General features: G+C 41.3%; 1 protein-coding gene across 1 annotated transcript; it reads right to left on the bottom strand.

Annotated features, from left to right (window-relative positions):
• Positions 1-3171: 3171 nt before the first annotated feature.
• On the bottom strand, positions 3172-11256 carry LOC115922344 (heat shock protein HSP 90-beta-like; the record flags this gene model as incomplete). The annotated part of the gene is given in 13 exon segments (XM_030981268.1): positions 3172-3275; positions 3894-4227; positions 5406-5454; positions 5456-5672; positions 5904-6051; positions 6654-6745; positions 6748-6843; positions 7564-7729; positions 8774-8911; positions 9289-9295; positions 9372-9553; positions 10220-10356; positions 11097-11256. Coding segments are annotated over 13 exon segments (1830 nt in total), but the record flags the coding sequence as incomplete, so codon positions are not given.
• Positions 11257-11810: the final 554 nt, after the last annotated feature.

Below are 11810 nucleotides of genomic sequence, written 5' to 3'. Positions count from 1 at the left end.
GTGGTAAACCTTATATTAGTGCATGAAACAGTCATCTATGAGGCTCCGCTCACGCGGAGCCTCATAGTTCTAAGGAGTAGGCTTGCGCGTAACATCGCGTTGCCTATCATCACATCAGTGATTATATTCCGAATGACCTTTGACATGGACTACTTCATCGAGATACTGAGTGGCTTATTTGACGGGTCTGGCATGTCTAGCGTCTGATGGCAAAGTGACTGACATGACATTTGTTTGTGTGTGGCCATAATCATGATGGAGGCCCGGGCGGCCAGACACGCTGAGCATGCTGAGCTCGATTATTTACAAGATAACCAAAAAATAACCCCAAAACAACAGCTTTTCCTAACTAACACCGTACACTACATATGCATGTTTAAATTCATTTGATATTTGTACATACAAAGCTGTAAATTCGTCTTTTTCCTTACCCCTTTCCATCCTTTTCCGCAGTGCGAGCAATCTGCACATAACACAATGGCGCCCATCATAGACTAGCAAACAGTCGATTCTGCTTAAAAGTACGCGAGCATTTGACTCCGCTAAAACTAGACGCTGCCCTCAAGTGAAGTTCGGCAAACAGTCAGTCAATTTTAGGAATATTGTTTGGCGCTCCTTGTGCTGCACAAAACATGATTCCCCAAAATGTAATAATATCCTGTTAAGTCGTGTACAAAAGTCTATTGGAAGTCATAACAATTTTAAGAAGTTATTTCTTTTCTTTTGTTTTAGGAATATCCTGCTGAAATTGTTCATACAACACAACAAACCCGAATTACTCCCCCCCCCCAAAAAAAAAACCACCAAATAATAAAGATAGAACATCAGAGGCACTATTAATCCATAAGAAGAACAAACTTGTAACAGCAATCCAATTGCCGCTAATTAAGAAGGGATTTTAAAAAGGGAAAAGGTATATACATGTACATGTATTTCCAATTATTTTAGTGCCATCCTTATAGTGTCCTAATAATGTCGCTGAGCTGACTCGACATGTTTGGTTGTTGCCAGATGAAGAGAACCGGGCAGTGCTACTGTATATGATTACCCTGGCTAATCTGGCACACTGTGTACATCAGATGCAAAAACAAATCTAGTGAATGTAGCCATTCTGAATCTGTTGTACAGAATTGTGTACATGTACACTCTAGTACTCGCTTTACTTGTTTTGCCATTTATTTTGAGATACTTCGCAAAGCAACATACATGTAGTGCACAGTCGACTCTCGTTGATAAAAACTTGTTAAGAGAAACAGGCAAATTGTTATAAAAAATACATGTATCAGAATTTGTATTAAGAGGAACATCAGTCCCATTCATTGTGCGCATAAATGCAGTCGGGACAAGGATTTGTTTGCTATAACTAGAATTTGTATTAACAGTGTTTGTACTAACGAGCCGACTTTTAATTGAGCATAGAATTGTGCATTAAGCCAGAGAAACTCAACCCATCAAACCCAAGGGCATGTTTGTTGGAATCTGTCAGGAGTACAGTACCCCTACAGTACACCAACAGTCTCGGTTTAAATTGGGTTGGAATACCTCAAAAATCAGAGTCGGAAATATGCGAGTGCAGTTTCCCATATGGTATGGAAATGCCAGGATGGGTATGGTTCCTATATAGTCGATCATGCTGGGAGTTAGGGTTTTAATTGTACCTTATTGGCAAATTTGTACCTTCATTGTATTCTAGTAACAAAGAACACCCTATGAGATACCCGTTATGCACACACTTTACTAGGCTGCTTATTCTTTTCTTAACACAACAATAATATCAATTGTACACAACTACAAAATAGTATTATATTCCAAAATTTTATTAGGGCTTATAGTGTTTCATGCTGGAACACTTAACGATTAATGCACAAACGAAAAAAGGCTGAAAACTGAGCTTACAAAAATGAATGTGAATCAACAGTTACTCTTAATTATTAATACAAAACAAAATTGTATAATCCTCAGAAGTTGAAAGTTTTTCAACGTTTGTCATTGAATTTGACCACAAATAGTAAACATTATGGCAGAATAAACACACAACTTTGAAGTCTGTACAAATGTGGGTTTGGTTTAAAGTGCATTGTTCATGTAAGTAGAGGAAGATTTTCATTGACCGAGGTGAATCTTTTTATGTTTCGTAACTAGTTTTCAAAATAATGTCTTCTAAATAACCAGTTTCTGAATGTTTTAGGCATTTTTCTCTTTTTTTCGGATAAGTTTTCAGGTCGAAGCTTATAAAATATTGCTCCAATCACTTATCATGCAAATTGGAACAGAGTCAACAGTTTGGCGAAATATGTGTCTTAAGTGCAGTGATATGCAAATGAGATGTCAAAACTGCAGGCGCATTTTCAACCACCTTTATCGTTATGAAGCGTTTGTCCACCACCTACATAATTTATTTGAAATAAGCTACTGCAAGACTTTCGATAAGCAGCCAATAACATGCATAAAATGTAACAGTTCACATCTGTTGTATCAATTTATACAAGTGTAGTACTCTATTTGTATGCAAATGCTGAATGATTTTTTTTTTTTGATTGGTTATATTGGCAGATCCTGAAAAATTTTTAAAATCATTTTAATTACATGAAAGAGCATATCGCGATTAAGTATACACTATACACAACCACTCACCAATGACCATGTACATGTACAAAGAAATGACTTTCGTATTTTATGTGCGGAATTAAAGGAGCCTTTGAGTTTTCCTCACATTTGTCTGTATCAATGAAATGCAAATTTGTCGAATTGGACAGACAACTTTTCCAGGTTTACTTGTCTCCAAGAAGATTTCACTTGAAAACGACAACCGGTATTTACTCTCTTACAAGTACAAGTCACACACGTATACATCCCACCATGTTCCTACTACACTCAGCTGAAACAAATGTATTCCGACTGCAATAGGGAATGATTTTAAGTCTAGGTACAGCCACTTACTAACACTATATGCTAACAACTTCTATACACATTTCAATTTGTTAAGATGTCCATTTGTTAAGATGTCCATTTGTTAAGATGTAGAGGATCCAGTCCACTGAAGTCTTCAAAAAAGCTCAGAGATTTTCCCACGAGGAATCACATGACCTGTGTCTCTAATTTTCAGACGAGTCTTGTAGCCAGTCGCATTTGTCCATGGCCTAAACACTGTTCGTTTGTTGGTCCTCATCTTTAGTCCACTTCCTCCATGCGAGACGCGTCATCGTCTGCTCCTTCAAGAGGTGGCATCTGCTCGGGCATTTCTTCGACTACTGCGGCATCATCTTCATCGATACCTGTCAACAGAAATACACATTTTGTTATTATTGTTAACAATTCCTTGACTCATCACGAAATGGAGGATATCTACAGATAATATACTATATTCTCTCTCAAAAAAACCCACCTGATATGCGCATACAGACTATTAAAATAAGACTAAATATTGGTTGTGCTACATCATTTTTGTCCAAACATTTATGACAAAATTCACGCTCTGATGCAATGTTTCAGATGTTGTTTCATGAACAAATTAGCCGAGTTTTGTTTAAATTTTACAGGCAAGCGAAAACTCTGAATGAATCAGTCATCATGAACCAATATCAATCCTACATAATTCCAATTAGTCCTAGTTGGTCTGTGATACATTAGTAAAGAAATTTGACTGGAGTGGGTTTTGAACCTGCAAACCTCCGAATTGCCGTTCCGGTGCACTACCAACTGAGCTATCCAGCAAATGCTTAAAAACATTGTTCGATATTTGGTCTGAGCCCTTTACATACTTCCATTAGTTTAGTTCACCGAGTGCTTGGCGAGCGCTTGTCAGAAAAATTTCAGAGCCAGAAACCAATTTGAATTAAATCGCCTCAACGCAAAATTCATCACCCAACCTAGTATCAACCAGTGATCCTTACCTAGACCCAGCTTGATCATTCTGTGGATGCGGCCGGCGTGCGTCTGTGGGTCCTCCAGGGAGAAACCTGATGACAGCAAGGAGGTCTCAAACAGCAGCATGACCAGGTCCTTGACCGACTTGTCGTTCTTGTCTGCGTCCGCCTTCTGTCGCAGCGTCTCCATGATGGAGTGGGTGGGGTTGATCTCCAGGTGCTTCTTGGCTGCCATGTAGCCCATGGTGCTGGTGTCGCGCAGGGCCTGGGCTTTCATGATGCGCTCCATGTTGGCTGTCCAGCCGTACTGGCTGGTCACGATGCAGCAGGGTGACACCACTAACCTGTTGGACACAACCACCTGAAAAACAAAAACCAACAAAAATTACAAATACTAATCCCCATTTTATTTGTTTTAAAACAACACTACCCTATCAGCATCAAATTGCCAAATAACGGTCAATTAGTTTACATGTGCCAGTTAGCCTTTGAGTTAATTTGGTTGGGGTAAATTCTCAGATGTTTTATCAAAATTTACCCATACCAAATAGAGCCCTCCTGTTGTGTCCATCATATCCTGAAATCACTTGTGGCTTTTATTTCTCATAGATTCACAAGTTGAGTTTGGACCCGGCTAATTTGGCTGAGGAATTACAGATTTGCTCCATTCATAGATGAATTTGTTTCAAGTTTGCTGGGCTTGTGATTTCATATCAGTCCAATTTATACAAACAAACTTTCTAATTGCATGCTTCAAAACAAGAATCTTGACAGTGGATACACTTGTAAACAGCTCAGTAGAATTGAGTCCATCACGGATCATCAGCAATTAAAACAGAATCTTATACATCACCGCTGTTTAGCAACTTCATGTTTGCATGCTTTTACGACCACTAAGGTGACTGACGTCTGCACAAATTGCCAGCGTAATGACCCTAACCAGCCAGGTATTGTCTAGAAACCCTGCCAAAATGCTTCACGCAACACTAGGTGAGAAGCCTGCCCATTGTAACAAGATCCAACAGGTCAACAACTGCTTACAATTTTTTAGTCGAATCCATCGTAAGTCCTCCAGTCCCAATTCGACTCACAAGCTATTCAAACGAACAGTGACAAAGGCATTTCTTTGTTATTGTTCATCCCCGTTACTTGTGATTGGAATTGAGAGGGCTTTGTGATGGACTGGACCACTAAACTGATACCAAACTGCCTCAGAGTCCACGCTTGCATTGTTCAATGGGACTAGTTCTTACCCTCTCAGAATCGGCAGTTCGTTTTGATGGCCCATTGCAATGAAGCCTCATGGACTTTTACACCTGTTGCACTGTGTTACATCTGGTTAAAGTTAGGGACAGTGTTGTTCTCGAGTAAAAAAAAACCTGACTCATGAGTCATTAGCATCAAGTCCAAGACACGATGTCGAGTCTGAGTCTTCTGTCAATGTGATTCAAGTCAAGTCTGAGTAACTGAAATTCGGAAGGACTCATATCGAGTCCTGGATTTGAGTCCTGCAACACTGGTTGGAGATAATGGGCGTACCTTTTCCACCTTCTTGTCCAGGATGTCCTTCATGACCTTGCACAGGTCTCAAACTTGGCTTTGAGTTCCTCCTCTTCTTCTTCTCTTCCTCGTCCTCGGGAAGCTCCAGGCCCTCCTTGGTGATGGAGACCAGCGTCTTGCCCTCGTACTCCTTCAGCTGCTGTACACAGTACTCGTCGATGGGCTCTGTCATGTACAGGACCTCAAAGCCACGCTTCTTGACGCCCTCAACGAACGACGAGTTGGCAACCTGGTCTCTTGATTCACCTATGAATATCAAACAAACTCTGTAATGAATGCTCTCAGAGATATCAGCAATATGAAATTTTTGCATTACATGGTAACATTTTTTTTTTTACAATGCAGCTCAGTACAACTTGGTTCATCACCAAATAATATCAGCAATTAAAACAGAATTTTTTGGCATCACTGCTGCATAATTTCTGTGTAAATTAGTAAAATTTTAAAGTTATTTGAGTGCCTCTTTCTTTAGCCCACCTGTGATGTAATAGATCTGCGTCTGGTTTTCCTTCATGCGAGAAACGTATTCCTTCAGCGAACTCATCTCGTCGCCGGAGTGAGATGTGTGGTAGCGCAGGAAGTTGGCCAACTTGGTCCGGTTCTGGGAATCCTCGTGAATACCGAGCTGCAAGAATACAGTCAGAACACTTTCAGTAAGTACACTTCAGTAGAATGCCCCATTATGAACATCAACTATGGCTCCCAAACTATATGACTGTACAACTATACCGAGCATTGGCGGCAAAATTCACTATGGAGGCTGTCACTTCTATCACGAAGGCCCCCTCAAGGCAAAAAATTGGGCTAGCTATTGTTCAGATAATGTGTCATGGGGCAGTACCCTTGCACATTAGTACACACAATGGTTTCACCATTGAAGGGGACCTCGTGTACGCACGCATATCACGGACATTTGTCTATACCTAACAAGCTTGGTGGTCCCTTTGAGTTTGTTACAGTGAGTTTCACTATAGTCGGAGCAGAAGCAGCTGTTTGTTGTCCGTGGAATTTTTTTTGAACGCTTATTTAAATTTTAATTGACAACACTAGAAACCAGATGTAAAATAAAAGGAAGAGTGTTAGAGGTCGTATAAGGTTTTAAAAGTTGTATAGGATGGAGGAAATTTCCCAACTTAATCAAAAATAACAGGCTTGCAGGAAAACGAGATCTATTCCTTATTTCTCACCTTGAAATCCCCTTTAACCCCGAGGAGTTCAGAAACATACCTTCAGGTTCTTGCTGAACTGCTCATAAAACTTCTTGAAGTCGTCCTTCTCTTCGGCAAACTCTATGAAGAGCTCCATGCACTTCTTGACATGTTCTTGCGGATGACCTTGAGGATCTTGCTCTGCTGGAGCGTCTCACGGGAGATGTTGAGGGGAAGATCCTCCGAGTCCACCACACCCTTGACGAAGTCTGTAAGCCAGAGCAAAACGTTCCCATCATTCAAGACCGCAAGAAAATGCCACAAGATTGATGTGACGAAAACAAATTCAATGGATGAAAATCGCAGTGCAATATATTAAGGCCCCATGTTTTTTTTAAGTCTTTAAAGTCCATTCATAAATACCTGAGACAGTTTACCAATTCCTATCGGTCGAGAGCCCGTCACATGGGTGGTTTTAAATGGTTGATAAAACTTTGACCGTTTCAAACACTTTTTTTCCGGTGTCGCATGAAATTTGTGAATAGCTTGAGGGGTGTTTCACAAAACATCAAGTAAAATTGTTGAACAAAACCATCAGAAATTTATCATTTTCAACTTGTTTGACGGTGGGATTGAAATGTACTTATGAATGGGAATAAAGATGTGCTTTGCCGGTATTAAATAAGTACATTTACAACCGGCTAAGGGCCCAGACGCGGAACAGGGCCAGTAATAACAGAGTGCAATGGACACGTGCAAAAAGCTAATCCCATTCAGTACTTAATTTTACTAGCATGTGGCATACAGCTTGATATTTTCAATGCACATTTGACCAACAGTGTTCACAATGTGACAATTTCAATATCACGAAGCACAAACATTTGGCACAGTGGCTTCTCGGAAATATTTTCAATTGTAGCTGGGAGGAGGTCTTTCGAATCAATTGAAAACATTCACTCTAGCCCACCGAAAAATCCCAAAACACTTACTGAGGTACTCGGGAATGATGTCTTCACAGTTGTCCATGATGAACACCCTGCGCACGTACAACTTGATGTTGTTCTTTTTCTTCTTGTTCTCAAACATGTCAAAGGGCGCCCTCTTGGGCACAAAGAGGAGAGCACGGAACTCGAGCTGTCCCTCAACAGAGAAGTGCTGCAAAAAGAATATTCCAAGAAATTAGTCCATTTGGAAATGGATGCATAATCCCGTCTTGGACTAACAAGACGAGGCAAAGCTAAAATTCCATTCAATGGATTCAGAATGGCTACACAAAGGCAAGATTTAGCCCATTCATTAGCATTATGGGCAATCCTATACAATAGCACTGCCCAGCTCCCTTTAGTCTACAACAAATCTAATTCATATGTGTTTAGTCAACGAGAGAGGCTGTACAGGATAGGTTGGCCCTCCAGGACCCCCCCCCCAAAAAAAAACGGCACTTGGAACAGGAGACCACTGCAGGTTTTGATGTAGCTTTGCAGCAAAGAGGAGCAAGTCCCTGGACATTAAGAAAGAGGTCCTCCATTGCTCCTCCTCTCAGCAATGCTACCTTACTGCTTGGCAGGCTGGCCTAAGGCAACCGACACCTAAGCAGACTGGGTTTACTCTCCTTCCATGTGCACCACCGGTAGCCGTCAATGTTGCTGTGCATCGGTGCCAAAGTGACTCCCACGACAACAACTACGGCCCGGCGCATGTTGTGCTGGAAGATCTCCAGTGTTCTTCTACTTTGTAAGGCACAAAATAATCTACATGCACCCTATATGTAACCATACTGTTTCTGAAGCTAGTTAACCCTATTGTTAACCATAGTTGCTAATCATAGAGCAAGTTCGGGCAAAGACCAAGTTGGGGCAAAGACCATTCATCAACTCATGTTTGATTCATGACGTAACTTACGCTAGCACACTAATAACAACGTACTAATAGCAACGTGCGAACGTTTCAAGTCAAATGTCAATCACAAAACTTCTGAGTCTTGGCTCCCTGCTGTGCATTATGATGTACGTGGCTATTGGTAACCAGCTATATTCCAAATATTTGACTAGAGTAGTTCAACCATTCTGCATTCCAGTGATATTACCTGAACTGTGGTTAACCATAGTCCTCGCCCAAACGTGATCCAACTTGCTCCCCGTTAGGAAAACACCTCTATGGTTCATGCATATGTGTCACCACACATCTTGGACCACCTACCTTGACAGCCAGATGGTCCTCCCAATCGTTGGTCAGGCTCTTGTAGAACTCGCCATACTCCTCGGGACTGATGTCATCTGGATTCCTGGTCCACAGCGGCTTGGTTTTGTTCAACACCTCGTTCTCTGTGTACTTCTCCTAAAAGTGAGGGGAAAAGATAATTTATAGGTAAAGTTTGAAGGCAAATAGGATCTTTTGCATTGTCGTAATTTCATGAAATGGACCGATTGAAGGGCTATTAATTTATATTTATAACCTGTTCCACTGAGCTGTTCAATGATATTGGAAAACCATGAAAAAAAATGCTGTTCACTTTCAACCGTTCGGCGGGCCGTTGATCCGACTATTGGCCTCTAGGCAGGGGAAGTGGATTGATTTTTTTGATACGGCTGTTCAGATAGAAGGGTGGTTAAAACAACGTTCAGTCTATTGCAACCTTACATGCCAGGTTTTATGCTTTTACCACAAATTACTGTTTTAGCAGCTCCACTACTGCCCTGGCATCATGCAAGCGCTTTCATGCTGAGTGAACCGGTCTATAACAGATGACCAGAATTGAGCATTTTGCTCAGGAGAGCCTTAGCCTCGTTTTTCTCACCTTGATCTTTTCTTCTTCTTGTCTTTGTCTTTGGAATCTCCCTCTTCATCTTCCTCCAGATCTTCAATCTTGGGCTTTTCCTTATCTTCCCCGTCTTCAGCTGCCTCTTCTTCCTTCTTTTCTTCCTCCTTTTCTTCCTCTTCTTCGTCGTCGCTGACTTCCTTCTCCCGTTCTTTTTCGACCTGAGAGATCAAAGAATAAAATTATTCAACACTGGAATCTGAGACAACTTAATTGCGAATCAAATTGTGTCATTTTAGTAAAGCACTTTTGCCCAATTGCACTCTGCGAACCCACCGACCCACTTTTGGAGACGCTCCCATAGAAACACTGAATAACCACTGAGTAACAACTCTTTAAGTCAGACTTCAGAGTTGGATCCGGACCTATGCAGTCAGCTGTCGGTGCTCAAGTTCAGCCCCTTAATGACGACCAATATGCAGACAGGTAAGTGCAGTTACTACATGTACATCCAGATGAAGCGTTAGACTGTGCACATAAGGTGTCCTGCACATCAGCGCTCTCACCAATGACAAAAGAGTATTGCCTATCCCTGCACAGACCCAATAACCTCACCTTATGCTACAAAATACTACTAGTAGTAAAATGTTCAAACGTACAAACACTTTATACTCGGTGTGTTACCTCCTGATTGAAAGTTGGAAAAAAAAATCACTCGGGTGGGCCTCGAACGCACAACCTCATGCTTTCTAGTGCAGACGTCTTACCACTCGACCACCGCGCTTGCGGGATCGGTTGGCTGGTTCGAATCTGATGTATTCCATCTTATGAATTATGTTACTCTATACTAACTTAATTTGCATAAGTGACTACATTTGCCAACTTACTTGAAGCGCGATTGGGTAGCCAATGAACTGGCTGTGTTTCTTGACGATTTCACGGATTCGCTTCTCCTCCGTGTACTCCACCTGGTCTTCCTTCATGTGCAGAACGATCATGGTGCCACGCTTGAGTGTGTCAATTGCTGTGGGTCAAATCATTCACACATAACTATGCAACTGCCGCATAAACCAACGTTTCAGAATTTATAATTCTTGCACTGCAGTTATTTGTGACAAAATCCACAAATTGAGTCTCGTGGGCATTCCTTTACTTTGTATGTTTTTTTCAGAGCATACTCAACTTGCCATTTTTATAATACTCTGTATGACATTCTGATTAACCTTCTCTCTCTGGCTGGCAATTTCAACAACCCAAGCCCAGCAGTCGTCAGGCTGGTGTTATTGGAAACGAACAAAACGCATAAAAAGCAAATGATCCTTTATGCAAGTAAATAAAAGATACCCTTTTGGGACTCGATTTACAGAGCTCGTATCAGGAGCTTGAGACTCCATCACGGTGTCTTTATCACTGGCATTGTTGAGGCCCTCACGTGACCCGTCACATGACCAAGCTTGGTCATACGACAGGAGACGATCGTACTAGTGGGCCAGCTCACTCGGTATCTTTTATTTACGGGATATATAATGGGACTGGAAACAAACTTTCAAGCTCAAATCCTTTATGCAAGTTTAAGAACCTACTCAGAAACTTGGGATAGGACAGCTAGAAAAAAAAAAGTGGAAACTGGACTGCCCAAGATCAACCTCCTCAACTCCGGTCTCCAAATTGGAACGGCGAAATTTTTTTACTTCAAGTTACAGTGAGATAAATGATCGTTTAAAGTTCCTTTTCGGTTTAAGGTTTCAAGCCTAAGTTACTTACTTGGAACTGATTTGACAGTGAATGAACCACCAGCAGACGATTCCCAGATATAGCTCTCATCGTCTGTATGCTTGGAATACACCGTTACCCTGTCAGCCACCAGATAGGCCGAGTAGAAACCCACACCGAACTGACCAATCATGGAGATGTCTGCCCCAGCCTGGGGAATGTCAAACCAGAGGAAAAAGCAGAACACTAAAATCAAGTCTACTTGGGGAGGGGGGGGGGAATTTACAATCACACACTATGCAAAACAGGACAGAGGTCCTGCAGGCACAAAACATTTGAAAATATGATATTAGAAATGAAAGTTGAGTCGGGAACCAAGAAAATGCATTCATATTGTTCATTCTGTCTTAACCACCTTTCAAGCACCTTTGGCTATCAACAAATACGACAACTAAATTACTTCTCGGTGTGAAAATTGTTTAAGCCCAACACAATGGTGCAAAGTCTTAAACTCTTATGTGTGTGTGTGTGTGTGTTGGGGGGGGGATGGGTTTACATTCCTTCAGACGAATGACCATTTTCATCATACTTAGTATGCTAGTAGACACTTTTCATGTTAAGAACTTCTGCAAAATTTTGCCTCGGACAAGAATTTGAAATTAAATGCCCCCTGCTTCCATTCAAAGTAAATGCAAGGTCAATGTAAAACTGAAGATATTCTTCTGAGCCCTTTGAACAAATGCTACATCCAATTATATGAGACTT

Source organism: Strongylocentrotus purpuratus, unplaced genomic scaffold (genome assembly GCF_000002235.5).
Source record: "Strongylocentrotus purpuratus isolate Spur 01 unplaced genomic scaffold, Spur_5.0 spur5_contig_227, whole genome shotgun sequence".
In the NCBI taxonomy this organism is placed as follows: domain Eukaryota; kingdom Metazoa; phylum Echinodermata; class Echinoidea; order Camarodonta; family Strongylocentrotidae; genus Strongylocentrotus; species Strongylocentrotus purpuratus.
This window is presented reverse-complemented; position numbering and strand designations above follow the sequence as displayed.